This window comes from Maylandia zebra, linkage group LG22 (genome assembly GCF_041146795.1).
Source record: "Maylandia zebra isolate NMK-2024a linkage group LG22, Mzebra_GT3a, whole genome shotgun sequence".
In the NCBI taxonomy this organism is placed as follows: Eukaryota; Metazoa; Chordata; class Actinopteri; order Cichliformes; family Cichlidae; genus Maylandia; species Maylandia zebra.
Window position 1 is genome coordinate 13,470,096 of NC_135187.1, and position 14,825 is coordinate 13,484,920.

Consider the following 14,825-nt stretch of genomic DNA (forward strand, 5'->3'; position numbering starts at 1 on the left):
ATACTGTGTATATATATCAATAAACGTTTTGACATTACTCACTGATGAAACCTCTGCTTCCCTTCCCTTCTGTTCATCTCTTCCACCAGCCTGTTCCTTTCTGCTATCTCTCATCCCTGTTTTGCCCCTTAAACTTTGCTCCACACATTTTCTAAGCATCTACGCCTTGCTTAGCTGAGTCCATCTTCACTCCTTCCCCTTGTGTTTGCATAGCTACCCCCAAAATCTTGTGCCGATACTTCGTCATCTGTCTTTTCATGTTTTTGTTTACACATTCTGCTCACCATGACTCACATTTATTAGTTGAAAAACTTGTTTGAAGGGGTTTTGTTATTGGGTTTATTTCACAATGAGCAGTTTATCAGCCCAATAGGTCATTCAGTTCATCTTCGTTTTCTGCAGTTCAGAGTTGCACAGCATTAATTACGTAGGCTAGATATGTTTATAAAAAAATCCAAATGTATTAACAGGGAAAGTGTAACTCTTATCACTGGTGTCACATAAATCTTTTGATAGTGTGTTCTGTATGTTTTCTGTGGAGGTACAGCTGAAAAATGCTGCCTAGTTTTTGTAACCCACTTTAGCCATTCTTAGTGTGGGCATCGTTAACTGGAGCTGCTGGCCTTTATTTTTTTGTGCTGTCCTGCTGTTGTCAGTGACTCACAGCACTGTATAAAGAATACATTCCCATCAATTAATTGGGGACTTTTGCACAGTTAGAGCAGCACTTATTGATTGTTGTTTGACGCAAATCTTGCAGAAGCCTTGGGACATTTCTTTTGCTTTTGTGGTGGTGTTTTGGAACTAACAAAACTAGCAATACATCCTAAATCCTTTTAGCTATGAGCATTTGCCCTCAGGCGACTGATCCTTTGATTTCACTGAAATGTCATTCAACTTGTGCTTTTCCCATTGCATCATTTGGCACCCATTCTCATCATTTGGCATCAGTTCCAAAGATAAACGTTCTTTTACCCGTCTAAGAGTGTAGAGAGAGCAATGTGTGCCAGCAGCGTGGCCAAAAATAAGCCTGTGATTAGAGCTGGTGTGTTGGTACTGTATGTACCATCACACTGGCACCTACTGTGACTTTTTGTTCTTCCCGAACCAAGCGGTTTTAATTTATTATTAGACTCTGTGTGCATGTGTGTACGTACGTCTGTGTTTGTTTCATTCTGGGAATGGCTCCATTTCAAAGTATGGGCTGTTAGAATCCGCATTCAGTTGATGGGAGCTGAATCTGAAAGGTTAGGGAGGTCTTATTATAGCTGACAAGCTTCTGTAATTGTACCCCCTCCTGGGGAAATACATAGAATTAAGAGCAGGCTTCAGAGGAGGCTTTCAGGCCTTTCCACTTTCAAATCATTAAATTTAATAATGTCATCTGGTGTTGGCTGGAGGTTGTAGAAACTGTACCGTTGAGCTAAATGGCTAATTATCTAACAGCTGTACAAGTGTATATGCCATGTCTGGAGGCTATTTGAAGTCTAGCTTACATGTTACAAATACATAGAGTGAAGGTATTGTAGATATTGAGTTGACAAGAGGCTATTTATGTGTAAATGTCATGCACCCATTGAGTGTGCTCGTGTCATGTGTAAAATACCTTTACACGGGCCATTCAGGGACTCACTGCACTCCACTTGTTACACGTTAAAAGAGAGAGTTGTTGTTATTATTACAGTAGTTGCATTTAAAACTCCTTCATGCATATAACAAATTATATTATTTTAGATCTGTACATGTATTCCTACAGGTGCTATAAATGTACCCTCTAATCTTCTTTTTGTCTTTTATTGGAATTTCCGCCAGTCGGTAATTTCAGACATCTGTGCTACTTTTTTGCATATGAATGAGGTAGTGCTGTGACACCACTGTTTAAAAGGCTGGTGTGGTGGAGCATTCCAGGGCTTAGCCTTCCTGAATGAGGTGTGCTGGCAGACACAACCTAAACTAATCCCTCCCATATTTCAAGAGGCTTTGTCAGGTATGTGAGCAATCACATTTCTGTTCAGCAGTCCTAGCTACCCAGCATTCACTGGGGTTACTCCAGGGTACAGTTCAAGGGTATGAATCAGTGGCCAGAAATCACTGGCAGAAATGATACATTTTCACTTTGACTTGTGGTGTATTTCGTTTTTTATGTTTGCTTAATTATTTCTTGATGACTTTTATTTTTTTTGTGGAAGTGGAAATGAAGAAAAACCTGGTAAAAGAATTTCAGAGGACAGTATGCATATGTAGTCCTTCGCTTTATATGCAGCACTCCCTCATTTCATCTCCCTCTCTCATCTCGCATAAAGTGCTAGCGGTTCCTGTATCTGGTATGGCTCAGATCGCATAAAGTGTGCAACCAGTCGTCCACAGAAATGACAGTTTTAACATTTGATCTGCCAGGACATCAAACACTTCCATTCACCTTTAGAGCAAAGCCGACATGAATTCAAGCCAAGCAGGAGTAACTTCAGTGCCAGAGCATGAGCTCAACAGACTGGGAGCATTCAGGAATACTGTAGTGTCAAATATCATCTTCCCTCTGAAGAGCTGTCACATCGTTGCTGCTCTGTATCACATTTAGTGGATTTCGTGGAAGAAATCATTTCACTTGACAGAAAAATAACATAATAAAATAGATTCAACTAATCTTTAATCAGCTCCGGCATATGTTTTTTTTTTTATTTAAACATTTGGCGCAGTATGTTGGAGCCAAAAAACTGCAGAACTGATCTGGTTGAACATTTAAAGCAAATTTCCTTAGGCCACTTAGCTAAGAGCACATACAGTGTTTAATTTTCCCTTTAAAACTGAATATAGAAATATGAAGTTGAAACACTTATTTAAACTGTAATACTAAATTTTTTTTAAAAAGTGTGATTCGCTTTGTATCAGGTTTGTTTGCATAGAGTGATTAAATTCCACAATTGCGTCACGTTTGTTGAGCCCATGCTGTAAAGTAGAAGTACGCATATCATTATATAATCTTCTTCATAATTAGACAGGCAAATTAATGGCACTTACTTTAATTATTAAAAGTTGTTATTATCATTATTAATCTTATTACTAATCACATGACAGATAGCGTTCATGGCAGACCTCACAGCTGGTCTCCTGCCGTCATTTCCTGCCTTGTACTTACACGTTTTCTACCGCCGCTTTGTCTTTTTCTCTCCTCTTTTGCATCCCAGGACCACTGGTGTCTCAGAACTCCGTCCCAAACAATCTGGATAGCAACAAGGCAATGGATAGGCGGCCATCCAAAGTAGGGGTCAGTAGAGAAAGCAGCAGTGTCGACTTCAGCAAGGTAACCTATCCCCAGTACTGAGCACAGAAACAGTCCGTGGTGGAGGGACCCATGACTGAGCCATCAGTGTTTTGTTTTTGTTTTTTTTGTTTTTTTTTCCTTCAGTTTCTGGATGTTCAGTCATTTCGATGGCCTCCATTGAAAACAGCCTCTATGAGCGCCAACATCACATACCTGTCAGCCTTTTTCTTCTGGGCTCAGTAAAAGGCATTAATCATTGCTCCTCCTGTAATGGATGCAGAATAAGCATCAAAGTAAAAGTTACATAACTGTTTAGTTTTGGAAATCCGTAGCATGGCTCCCATTCATCCTACCATTTTCTAGGTCTGCATCCATTAAGTAAAATGGCAGGTTGCCATAAGCACTTGTCAATATGAAAGCATCCATAACTGCCAAAAAATAAGGTGCTGTGTTTGCATGAGTCACAGGAGATGAAGGCACAGACCCTTTTACACAGAGAGGAACAAAATGTTGCCATGCTCGGGTCTATTTTTATTTAGCGTAGCAGTAAAAGCCATTTATCTGAGGAACATAATAAGAAATGGATAAAATCAATGGACAATCTTTGCTCAGTACTATGTAGTTCTATAGGCTGCTCTCAAATCCCCTTATAATTCATTTATTATCATAGCATCCAACTGACCTGCTGCCATTCCTTTCATTTCCATATCTTCATCTCTTTTCACATGTCTGTACTTCCACTGGCTCCAAGTCTATTATACCTTTTTTAAGCTCTTTCTTCTGTGTAGATCTGTATGTATGATTTTACTATTTCACTGACTTCAGGTGGACATGAATTTCATGAAAAAGATTCCCCCGGGTGCTGAGGCTTCCAATGTGCTAGTGGGAGAAGTGGACTTCCTGGAGAAGCCCATAATTGCATTTGTTCGACTGTCACCTGCAGTCCTTATCACAGGCCTTACTGAGGTGCCTGTGCCCACAAGGTAAGTTTTTAAGAATTGTATCACATAAGGTCTTTTCTTTGCCTAAAGTTTTGTCATTAAAAAAACACACCAAATATGAAAAGTTAGTTTTTTTTAAAGCAGACTTTTTAAATAATTTGTTAATGCTGCTATCACATCGACCTACTATAACCTGTGGATTTACCATGACTGTGATCATACACAACCCTTTGCAATGCCTGGATACAAATCTTGAAACATATAATTGGGCAAAAAATTTGTAGCATGGTGTGCAAAAATGTGGGCAACGCTTGTTTTTTTTTTTTTTCTAATCAACACGGGAAGAAGTAAAGCGATCAAAAGAAGAAACAACAAGGCTGATGGCTTAACAAACAAACATAAACAATGCAAATTGTTATATAGCTATATAGCCCCGAAATGATATCATACTTCGCAATAAAGACATTAATGATGATGTAGAAAAACATACTGAATGTTTTATGGGAGATTGCAGTAAGTAGCAGCTAGTGCAGACAAAATGAAGGGCATTCTTCACCCTTATTTTTGTCACTGGTGTCAGACTGTCTAATTTGAAGTGTGAATCTATTGCTGCAAGGCTCTTGCAGTGCCATTGTAGTGATGCAACATAAGTCAATTGCAAATAAAAAAAAAAAATGTACCCTAGGTTTTTTAGGTGTTTTCGTTGTTTTCTGTTATTTTTATTACTCATACTTAACTGCTGTGTGGATTTAATTTATTCAACTTATGATAAACCGATTCTTTACTAGGACACTCTATTTTAATCTTGAGTCATATTCTTTCCTGGTTAAATAAAAATAAACTGAAAAAACTTTGACCAGTTTCTTAAAGCCTGCAAACAAAAGTTAACCACATCAGTAATTTCTATCCACTGTCTGCTCTGTCTGTCATATGGAGGGCAAATAGCCAGATCCAGCATTGCTCGGTTGAGTCATTTGTTTATGTTTGGGTCGCACCTCACCAGCTGTCGGTATCTCCTCCTCATGTGGCTTCTTAGCTTGGATGCAATCAACAGTGTATTTTTACCTCAAGTGATGAAACAAATTTGCTTCCACCTTTAATTATTTTTCTTGCACATTTTTCAAAGTGTTGCGCTTTATTGGTGGTGTAATAGCCAAAGTACTTCCATACTTGTAAAGTAGCTCCCTTAGGTGAGGTTAGCTGAGGTTCTGCTCTTGATCTCACATGTCTGGGCTTGTGCTGTTGTTGTGCCCTCTAGGGAGCATAAATACATAGCATGAGATGACACCTTTTTTCTTTTTTTATTTCGGAGCTACAAACCAGCTCCTCAAAAATTTAAGAAAGACTGAATGCAGTTTGTATCACTGTCATCAGTTTAAGTGTATTTAATTAATCTGTTTCTTGTTGAAAGGTTTCTTTTCCTGCTTTTGGGTCCTCACGGCAAAGGACCACAGTACCATGAAATTGGCAGATCCATGGCCACGCTAATGACAGACGAGGTGAGAAGGACACTGCCATTTATTTGAATTTTATCTTATTTTATCTTTTTCAAATGTTAATTGAATTGTGCAACCATTCTCCAAATATATTTCATTTTCTAGATTTTCCACGACGTTGCATACAAGGCCAAAGACCGAACTGATCTACTCTCTGGGATAGATGAGTTCCTTGATCAGGTGACTGTCCTTCCTCCTGGAGAGTGGGATCCCACAATTCGAATTGAGCCACCCAAGAATGTCCCATCTCAGGTAAGTTAGGATCTCTACCACATTTTATATCAGGTGTATCTACTGAATATACATTTAAGTGTCCATTTTCATTTTAAACCTAGCCTAAAATGACATGACTGTAACAAAAATATAGAGAAAATTGCCTGGGATACACTGATGCATTAATGATTCTAAAACTGGCCATAGGTGTAGATCTCTTTGTTAGTCTTGTGATAGACTGGCAGCCTGTCTAGAGTTCAGCTTGGGTAAACAGTTGGATAAGTCATTAAGAATACAACATCTTTCATACTGTACTTCCATATATACAAGTCTTATAAACAGTAACATGTTGTTTATATGTCACATTTAGCTTTATATCATCATAATCACAGTAAGAGAGGCACCTTAAACGAAGAGAGAGGCCTTAAAAGAATTAAAACATATGGAACATATTGTTTTAAACTGTCCTACCTGCAGATAAAGAGGAAAATACCACTGCAGCCCAATGGCAGTGCACCTCCAGCTGGAGAACTGGAAAAGGAGGAGGACCATCATGCAGGGCCTGAGCTGCAGAGGACTGGGAGGTGAGTATGTAATGGTGACATTATTAAACATCTATCCAGTCAGCTGCTGTTCCCTGTATGGAAGTGACTTGTTCTGTTTATTGTTCTGTTTATCATCTTGAGTTGCAGGGGTTTGTTTATGGTTCTAGGATGCTCTAAAATGAAATTTCTGTGAATTCAAAGCTATCAGCCAAATAATTTTTTCTAACAGAGCTTTTATTAAAATTTGAAATGGTATGAAATGTGAAATTTTAGAAGCACGACATTAGTTTGTTTGAGCAGATACATTACTTTGTTAAACTGAAATGTCGACATTTATGGATAACTGATACCACCTATCCACGGGCCACACACTAAGGACAATGTGTTTATTGGCAACCTCAGACTGACACACACTCATGTCTGTTGGAAGGCACTGTATTATTTACAGAGTCACGCTCCCTTTCACTGCAACTATAAAAGGCTTGTGCTATGAGCGAGCTACTCAGGGAAAGCTGAGCGTAAGAAAGTACAAGAAGCTAATGTTAAGGGAAAAAAAATGAAAACACGGGCTCTGTGAAAGAATCAGCAGGGGCTGTGAAGGACAGCAAGAGAGGTTATTTCAGAGGTGTGAGGGAAAGTAAATATAAAAAAAGACCTCACAGGAAGGCTTTTGGATTGGTGTTAGAGAAAAGAGAGGAGACGATATACAAGGTGAGAAATGGATTTGAGAAATAGAAAGGCAAAGGAAAAACAGGCAGAAAGAGGCTGAGTGGTCAGTAAGTAACATCAGACAGCATCTCAGTGAAGCCAGAAACATTAAATTAGTACATTTTAAGAACATCGGTTTACAGCTGACACTGTTACAGTAAGAGTCTTTTCTTTAGTGCTAATAAGCTCTGAACCAGATGGTCACATGATCCACCACAGACACTTAGATACTTAGCTTCATATTAATTGAGTTTTTGTGACAGTAATACTCTTGAAGCTTCCACTCTTCACATTTCCTGATTGAAAATATGTTGAAGTTTGCATTTTTTTTTTTCTTACGGTAATTGTAATTACATTACATTCAATTTGAAAATTTCAAGCACTAAAATCTGCTCTGGGAATCTTCTAGAATTTTCGGAGGTCTGGTCCTGGATGTCAAGCGGAAAGCGCCCTTTTACTGGAGCGACATCAGGGACGCTCTCAGTCTGCAGTGTCTCGCTTCTGTCCTTTTCCTTTACTGCGCCTGCATGTCTCCTGTCATCACATTCGGGGGTCTGCTTGGGGAGGCGACAAAAGGCAACATAGTGAGTCATAAAGCTTGGCACTTAAAAGTCAGTATTTGATCGCTTCATGGGTTCCAGTGGGCGTAAAAGCCCTAATCCCTTAGTCGTGTTATAGTCGAACGTTTGGGACTATTGCTACTACATATTGTGATTTTTGCACTGGCACTTCAGATGGGTTCTGTGAGGGTATTGTGAATGACGGAAAGCAAATACCCCAGTTCCACAGAATCCTAAAAATGGCCTGTATTTATATAGCGCTTTACTAGTCCCTAAGGACCCCAAAGCGCTTTACATCCTAAACGCTCCATCGTAAAATTGTAAAGTGCAAAAATCTGTTCTTTCTACCATCCATAATAGTGTTATCAGTGTTTTCAAATAAGAAATCCATTTCACAGTTTGAACAATTTTAGCTAAATAATGCAGCACTCTTACACTAGACAATAAGATGGGATCAAATGCGCACATGTTACACACAACATGTTTCTGACCTCTTTAAAACACGTGTATGAGCAATCAAAATAAAAAAAATGTTACATAAAATCAAACTATTAATACATTTCACTTCTTTCTTTTTGTTACCATACAAACTGTTTAGTATAGTGTCTCTTTTTGTGGTTCTCTCTGTTCTCTCTCACTGTCTGCTTCTCTTTCATCCAGATGTCTGTGCTAGGCCAGGGACTGTTGGCACAGACAGTCTGTGTGCTGGTGTGTGTAATGCGTCTAAATAAACTCACACGCTGCACAGAGATATGACTTCGGACAAGTCAGCAGTGTGGGAACATTTGAACAGTTTATCTAGCCTCTCAGACGCAGCCCATAATGTCTGTTTAATCAAAGCTTTATGTTCTGGTCTGTGGTCTCCTCCTCATCTGTTTCTTTTCTCCTTCAGCCTTTCCCTCTGTATCCTCCTTTGTGCAATTTCACCTCCCCAATCCCTCCTTTCTTATTCCCTCACTCCACTCCTCTCCTCTGTCTCTACAGAGCGCCATCGAGTCTCTATTTGGGGCATCACTGACAGGAGTAGCATACTCCCTCTTTGCAGGCCAGCCCCTCACTATTCTTGGCAGCACGGGGCCTGTTTTAGTATTTGAGAAGATCCTCTTTAAGTTCTGCAAGTGAGTTTGAGCAAGTTTGCATTGTAGTAAAAAATGCTCAACAGTGTTTTATGTTGATTCCCATTGTCTAATAGAAATTCTTTGTCTTTCCCAGGGACTATAGCTTGTCCTACCTGTCTCTACGGACCAGCATTGGTCTGTGGACTGCCTTCCTGTGTATCCTCCTCGTGGCCACAGATGCAAGCTCTCTGGTTTGCTACATTACCCGCTTCACAGAGGAAGCTTTTGCAGCATTGATCTGCATCATCTTCATCTACGAAGCTCTAGAGAAGCTCTTTCATCTGGGAGAATTGTACCCTGTCAACATGCATAACAGCTTGGACAACCTTACTCTGTATTCGTAAGTACTGAGATTTAAGTTACATGAATGATTAAAGGTCCATTTGTTTATTATTGTTTGCTCAGTATTATATATTTTGAATTGTTTGCACAGGTTGCATTAAATTTAGCTCTTCAAATTGCTGTCTCTGCAAGAGTGCGTTAACTGATAATGAGAGAGGTTAAAATTTATATTATCTTCTTCTACGACTACTTCAGCTGACTGGTTTACTGGGAAAACTCTAAAGTCTTATTAAATTTTCATTTAATTTCTGATTTGTAACGGGCTTTGACACAACCTCAGAGGGACTTGTCTGCCCCTGGTCTCAAAGTAGGGACTTTCCACATTTTCTATTACAGTCTTTAGATTAAATTCCAAAGCATCACATAAAGTAGTTCCTTCTTAAGGAAAATATAATTTTACCCGGCAGATACACTGTAGCATGTACTTAAAGTTTGCTTTAATTGAACCTTAAACATTATTTCTCACAGAAGGCTCAAGGTACAGACTTTGCTTAGTTTTGGATCCTCTGTCCCCAGGTGTCAGTGCTCTCCACCAGCAAATGCTACAGATGAGGTCATGCAGAAGTGGAACCAGTCCGGATATAGTCCAGACTCTATCGAATGGAGCAGCCTCAGTGTTTCAGTAAGACTAGCGCACAGTGACCTCTAGTGTAAAAAGCAGAAATTACAAACACAGTTTTAAAATTGGAGAGCAAACAGTGAAGCTTAATGTTGACTTCATGCATTGAATCTATGTAGAGCACATGCCATAGCTTCCCCAAGTAGCTTTTATACTTGTGTGTGCGTGTGGTGTGTCTCCATTGCTCTACAATTTTCCCACATAAACACTTGCTAGCAGTGGAGTTTCTCTCTTCAAGTTGCTCCATTGTCTTCTAGCTGATTTCAAAAATGGCACCAAAAGAAGTAGCCAGAAATGCATGGAAGGAAAAGGTGGTGCTGTTGTACTGTGAAGTTACATCAGTAGGGAGGTGTGTGTCAGGTTAGGGTGTAAGTTACTGCATAAGGTTTCAGAAAGGTTTGCCATTACATACCTACAGCGTAGATTTAACATAGAAGTTCAATTCCACTATAAGCCAATAGTCTACATTATATAATTCACAATTTTAGTCATAAGCACAACCCCCAGCAATACATCTACCTCTGTCATACAGATGATTCGTTAAATTACCAATTTTTATCCTTTTTCTTCTTCTTTAAAGACGTGCAAATTGCTCCATGGAGACTTTGTGGGTCCTGCCTGTGGTCACCATGGGCCGTACATCCCAGATGTTCTCTTTTGGTCTGTTATCCTCTTCTTCACAACCTTCTTTTTGTCATCATTCCTCAAGCAGTTTAAAACAGAAAGATACTTCCCCACCAGGGTGAGATGTTGGGCTTAATTTGTTTATGTATGTTATTTCTTTTGTAAAACGCAGCAAAAAGAAGCTTTTAAAAGACAAAAGAAAGCACTGTTTAATCCCTAATCATGTAAAATGATGTTTAAATAGTACTATTTGAAATATGAAGCATCAGATCTGTAACATCACATGTCATTATATGTTTTGTACACCTGGTGCACGCAAGTGTGGGCAGATTAACCTAAAAGGTTCTGACACTATGTAAATGTTTGCATTGAGTCATTAGTACAGGAGCAGACTCATGTTCAGAAAGAAGAGATCTTCCTGCATCCTCCCACATAGTACCATCTACAGTGTTATCACTCGGTGTAGGCCGGTGTTGGTATTGTGTAAACTGTAAAATGTGCAACAATTACTTTGATGGAGCTGTACCTACAGAAGGAAATGATATGAAGTTAAGCAGCTTCGCTTCTTTGTTTTAGGAATACATTTATAAAGGGTGGCTGAAGGCACATGTCAAATCCCTAAATAAATTAATCTATTTTGTATATGTGTGTGTTACATAGGTGCGATCCACTATTAGTGACTTTGCAGTGTTTATAACCATCATGATTATGGTGCTAGTGGACTACCTAATGGGGATCCCGTCTCCTAAACTGAATGTTCCTGACCGCTTTGAGGTAGGCATATTGTTCATCTGCATTCCTCCATTTATTACTATTGAGTACATTTTTACGGATCATAGCTATTATCTTCCGTAAGCTTTAAATAAAGTATATAATCTGTAGATAAAGTAAAGGTTTTGTAATTCTATTGTATTTTACTCAAGGGTTTCTTTACAGTGGTAGCAGTCTCTTCTCAGAGATGTAAAAGTACAGATTGTGTGTGCTTAAGACTTTCATATACAAAAGCTCTTGCTGGAATAGTCTAGATTCTGACCAACACATTACAAGTAATGTGTAAGATAAATATTCTCAGTTAGTTCATACCTTAAATACTTAATGTGGCTTGCACTTTTCCCCTCAGCCAACTTCAAAGAACAGAGGCTGGCTAATGGATCCGTTAGGAGAAAACCCTTGGTGGACACTGCTGGTGGCAGTACTTCCTGCCATGCTCTGCACCATCCTCATTTTTATGGATCAGCAGATCACAGCAGTCATCATCAACCGCAAAGAGCACAAGCTGAAGGTCTGACTTTTATCTGAAAGTATTTTGAGAAAGCTTGTGATAGGGTGCCAAGGGAGGAACTGCGGTACTGTATGAAGACGTCCGGAATGAGAGAAGTATGCTAGGGTACTGCAGCATATGTATGAGTACAGCGAGACAGTGATGAGGTTTTGCTGTAGAAGTGACAGATTGGTTCAAGGTGGGGGTGGGATTACATCAGAGATTGGCTCTGAACCCCTTCTTGTTTGCAGTGGTGATGGACAGGTTTGACTGATGAAGTCAGGCAGGTGGAAAGGTAAAGATGTAAGGAGTAGAGTTAGTGAAAGTGGATGAGTTTAAATACTTGGGGTCAGCATCCAAAGGAATAGACAGTGCAAAAAAGAGGTGAAGAAGAGCGTGAACACAAGTGTCAAGGGTGATTTGTGACAGAAGGACAGCAGCAAGAGTGAAATGGAGGGTTTACAAGATAGAGGAAGAGCAGTGAGAGGGTTTATGGATGTAGAGAAGGAGGACATGCAGAGGGATGGTAGAGAAAGGGTGAGACAGATGATTCAGTGTGGTCACTTCTAAAGGGAGAAGCTGGAGGAAGTATAAAAAGTTTCACAAAATTTATTTTAATTTTTTTTTTTTTACAGAAAAAGGCAAATAGCTGATTGATCACAGTGAATGAATCTGTCACAAAGATTTTTCTCTTCAGTCTTGAAAGTTTGTGTATGTCCATGCCTCTACTTCTCGTATCTTACAGAAAGGATGTGGCTATCACCTGGACTTGCTCCTCGTGGCAATAATGCTGGGCGTGTGCTCCATTATGGGCTTGCCGTGGTTTGTGGCTGCAACCGTCCTCTCCATTTCCCACGTTAACAGCCTGAAGGTGGAGTCTGGCTGCTCCGCACCGGGAGAACAGCCCAAGTTTTTGGGAATCCGGGAACAGCGAGTCACGGGATTTATGATCTTTGTCCTGATGGGTTGTTCTGTCTTCATGACATCAGTGCTCAAGGTGCGATGGGGTTGTCAGTGAAATAATATTTGCTTCTTCATGAGGATTTGCTTCCCCCTGTAAATCACTGTATATAATAATGTCTTTTGATTATTTGACAAATGTTGCGTTAATTCCGTGTAAACTAACTAATGTGTTGTCACCTGGCACAAGTGTGTCATAGATGTTTTCAGCTTTTTGCTTCATGTACCGTAAGTTAAATATTTTCTAATATGTTGTTTGATTTGTGCTTTCGGCAGTTTATTCCAATGCCGGTTCTGTACGGAGTCTTTCTCTACATGGGTGTCTCTTCCCTCAAAGGCATTCAAGTAAGTCTCTCCCCTGCTGTCTTTGAAGCTAGTGCTGCCCTTCTATTCAGAACAGAGCAGGAGTCTGGAGCTGTTAATAAAGATAAGTTTGCCCCCTGCTGTTGCAAACCTTTAATGGTAATTCAGAGTCCCTGGGAGCTTCTCTTAAATGTGTTTCCTCCTCTGAATAATCTATTAAGTGGTACTTTCATGCATTTGTATTGCTTAACTGTTTCACTGACTCTCTTTACTCTAGTTCTTTGACAGAATCAAACTGTTTGGCATGCCTGCAAAGCACCAGCCTGACCTGATCTACCTGCGCTATGTGCCACTGTGGAAGGTCCATATCTTCACCCTGATACAGCTCAGCTGTTTGGTGCTGCTCTGGGTAATCAAGGTGTCTGCAGCAGCTGTTGTATTCCCCATGATGGTAATGACTCAGCCTTACTTATTTTATCACTTCATTTTTACTGGAGAAGAGTTATAGAAATGTTTTTAATGTCACAGTTATTGATCATTCATCTGTATGTTGTGCCAAATAACAGTATAGCAGAGGGTTTCTTTTATTAGTAGATATGATTTTTATTGTGTCATTCCTTTACTTTATGTTTGGTTTCATCTGTAATTCTAGGTTCTGGCGCTGGTCTTTATCCGAAAGCTTCTAGACTTTTTCTTTACCAAGAGAGAGCTGAGCTGGCTCGATGACTTGATGCCAGAAAGCAAAAAGAAGACTGAGGATGATAAGAAAAAGAAAGCGCGTGAAAAGCTGGTAAAACTCATCTGTTTTCCATAAGTGAACATCACAAGTTTATTTGTAATTTGAATTTGAAAGAAGTTTTTGCTTTTCTTTGCATTAACAGAAAGTTGGCTGTAGCAGATTTTGTGTCAAAAATGGGGAAGGCGGTATTTTACTGGGATCACTGGACAGAAAAAAAAATCATATTAACTTTTGAGCATGATGTTAATGATAGGAAGCAAGATCTAAACCATGACAGGAAATGTATCCAATCACAAGCCTTTTCCAATGATAGTAACTAGTATACAGAACTAATGAATAAAAATATTAGTTCTGTATACTCAAGGTTTCAAGGTTTTATAGGATTAAGGATTAAGCAGACAGCCTTGACCCTGAGAGTGGAGTTCAGAGCATCTGTGAAGAGCTCATGCCTGTGCTCCTTCTGTGGAAAGAACTTAAAAGTAAGAGGAAAGAGCTGGAGGGTAACAGCTGACTATTTTCAATATCTACTTGAAGGTCACAACTACTTCTGCTTCCAAATGATACAAAATTAAAACTGCTCCTCAGTTACAAAAATTTACTAAATGAGATTTTGTTTCCTTTCTACTGTACTTCAAGACATGCACTGAAATGACAAAAATGTAGTTATCCTTTGTTTTTCTTCCTAATTTGCATTTAAACAGTAATACTGCAAAATCTCTCCAAATGCTCCATCTGTCTTTGTTGTAAACAACAGCTTTCCAGATCGTGTAAATCCTTCTGAAGCTCAGATTGGAAGACAGTTTAATTATACTACAATTCGAGTGGGTGCCTTAACAGTGGATCGAATCAAATTGCTAATTAAATTGCTATATAATTGTGGCAACTAGGCAAGATCAAATGGGTATATTGGTCTTGCAAGCATGGCTGTTATGGAAGAAGAGAGTTTTGAATCAAGTACTTTCAGTGCTACACAGCCACGGGAGACCAAAACCCAATATAATATAAGCCCGGGCCAATAAGCCAGATGTTAAAGCTGATTTACCGTATTTCCCGGACTACAAAGCGCACCTGAATATTAGCCGCACAAGCTAAAATCAGGGGAAAATCCTGTTTTGTACATACATTAGCCGCACC

The 14,825-nt window shown here is 39.4% G+C and overlaps 1 protein-coding gene across 12 annotated transcripts in view; it reads left to right on the top strand.

Annotated features, from left to right (window-relative positions):
* The window catches only part of LOC101481040 (sodium bicarbonate cotransporter 3), a 58,823-nt gene that overhangs the window by 37,593 nt on the left and 6,405 nt on the right, over positions 1 to 14,825 (top strand). For 8 of the 12 annotated variants that reach the window (XM_024798270.2, XM_076879399.1, XM_076879400.1 and 5 more), the window contains 16 exons: positions 3,186 to 3,301; positions 4,088 to 4,245; positions 5,615 to 5,702; positions 5,805 to 5,951; positions 6,390 to 6,496; positions 7,575 to 7,749; positions 8,710 to 8,843; positions 8,938 to 9,183; positions 9,702 to 9,807; positions 10,385 to 10,546; positions 11,089 to 11,202; positions 11,549 to 11,710; positions 12,435 to 12,686; positions 12,926 to 12,994; positions 13,230 to 13,403; positions 13,605 to 13,742. In XM_024798270.2, the coding sequence (XP_024654038.1) occupies positions 3,186 to 3,301; positions 4,088 to 4,245; positions 5,615 to 5,702; positions 5,805 to 5,951; positions 6,390 to 6,496; positions 7,575 to 7,749; positions 8,710 to 8,843; positions 8,938 to 9,183; positions 9,702 to 9,807; positions 10,385 to 10,546; positions 11,089 to 11,202; positions 11,549 to 11,710; positions 12,435 to 12,686; positions 12,926 to 12,994; positions 13,230 to 13,403; positions 13,605 to 13,742 (2,348 nt within the window). The remainder of the gene's footprint in view (positions 1 to 3,185; positions 3,302 to 4,087; positions 4,246 to 5,614; positions 5,703 to 5,804; positions 5,952 to 6,389; positions 6,497 to 7,574; positions 7,750 to 8,709; positions 8,844 to 8,937; positions 9,184 to 9,701; positions 9,808 to 10,384; positions 10,547 to 11,088; positions 11,203 to 11,548; positions 11,711 to 12,434; positions 12,687 to 12,925; positions 12,995 to 13,229; positions 13,404 to 13,604; positions 13,743 to 14,825) is intronic. The other 4 variants (XM_076879395.1, XM_076879402.1, XM_076879396.1 and 1 more) reach the window with 2 other exon arrangements.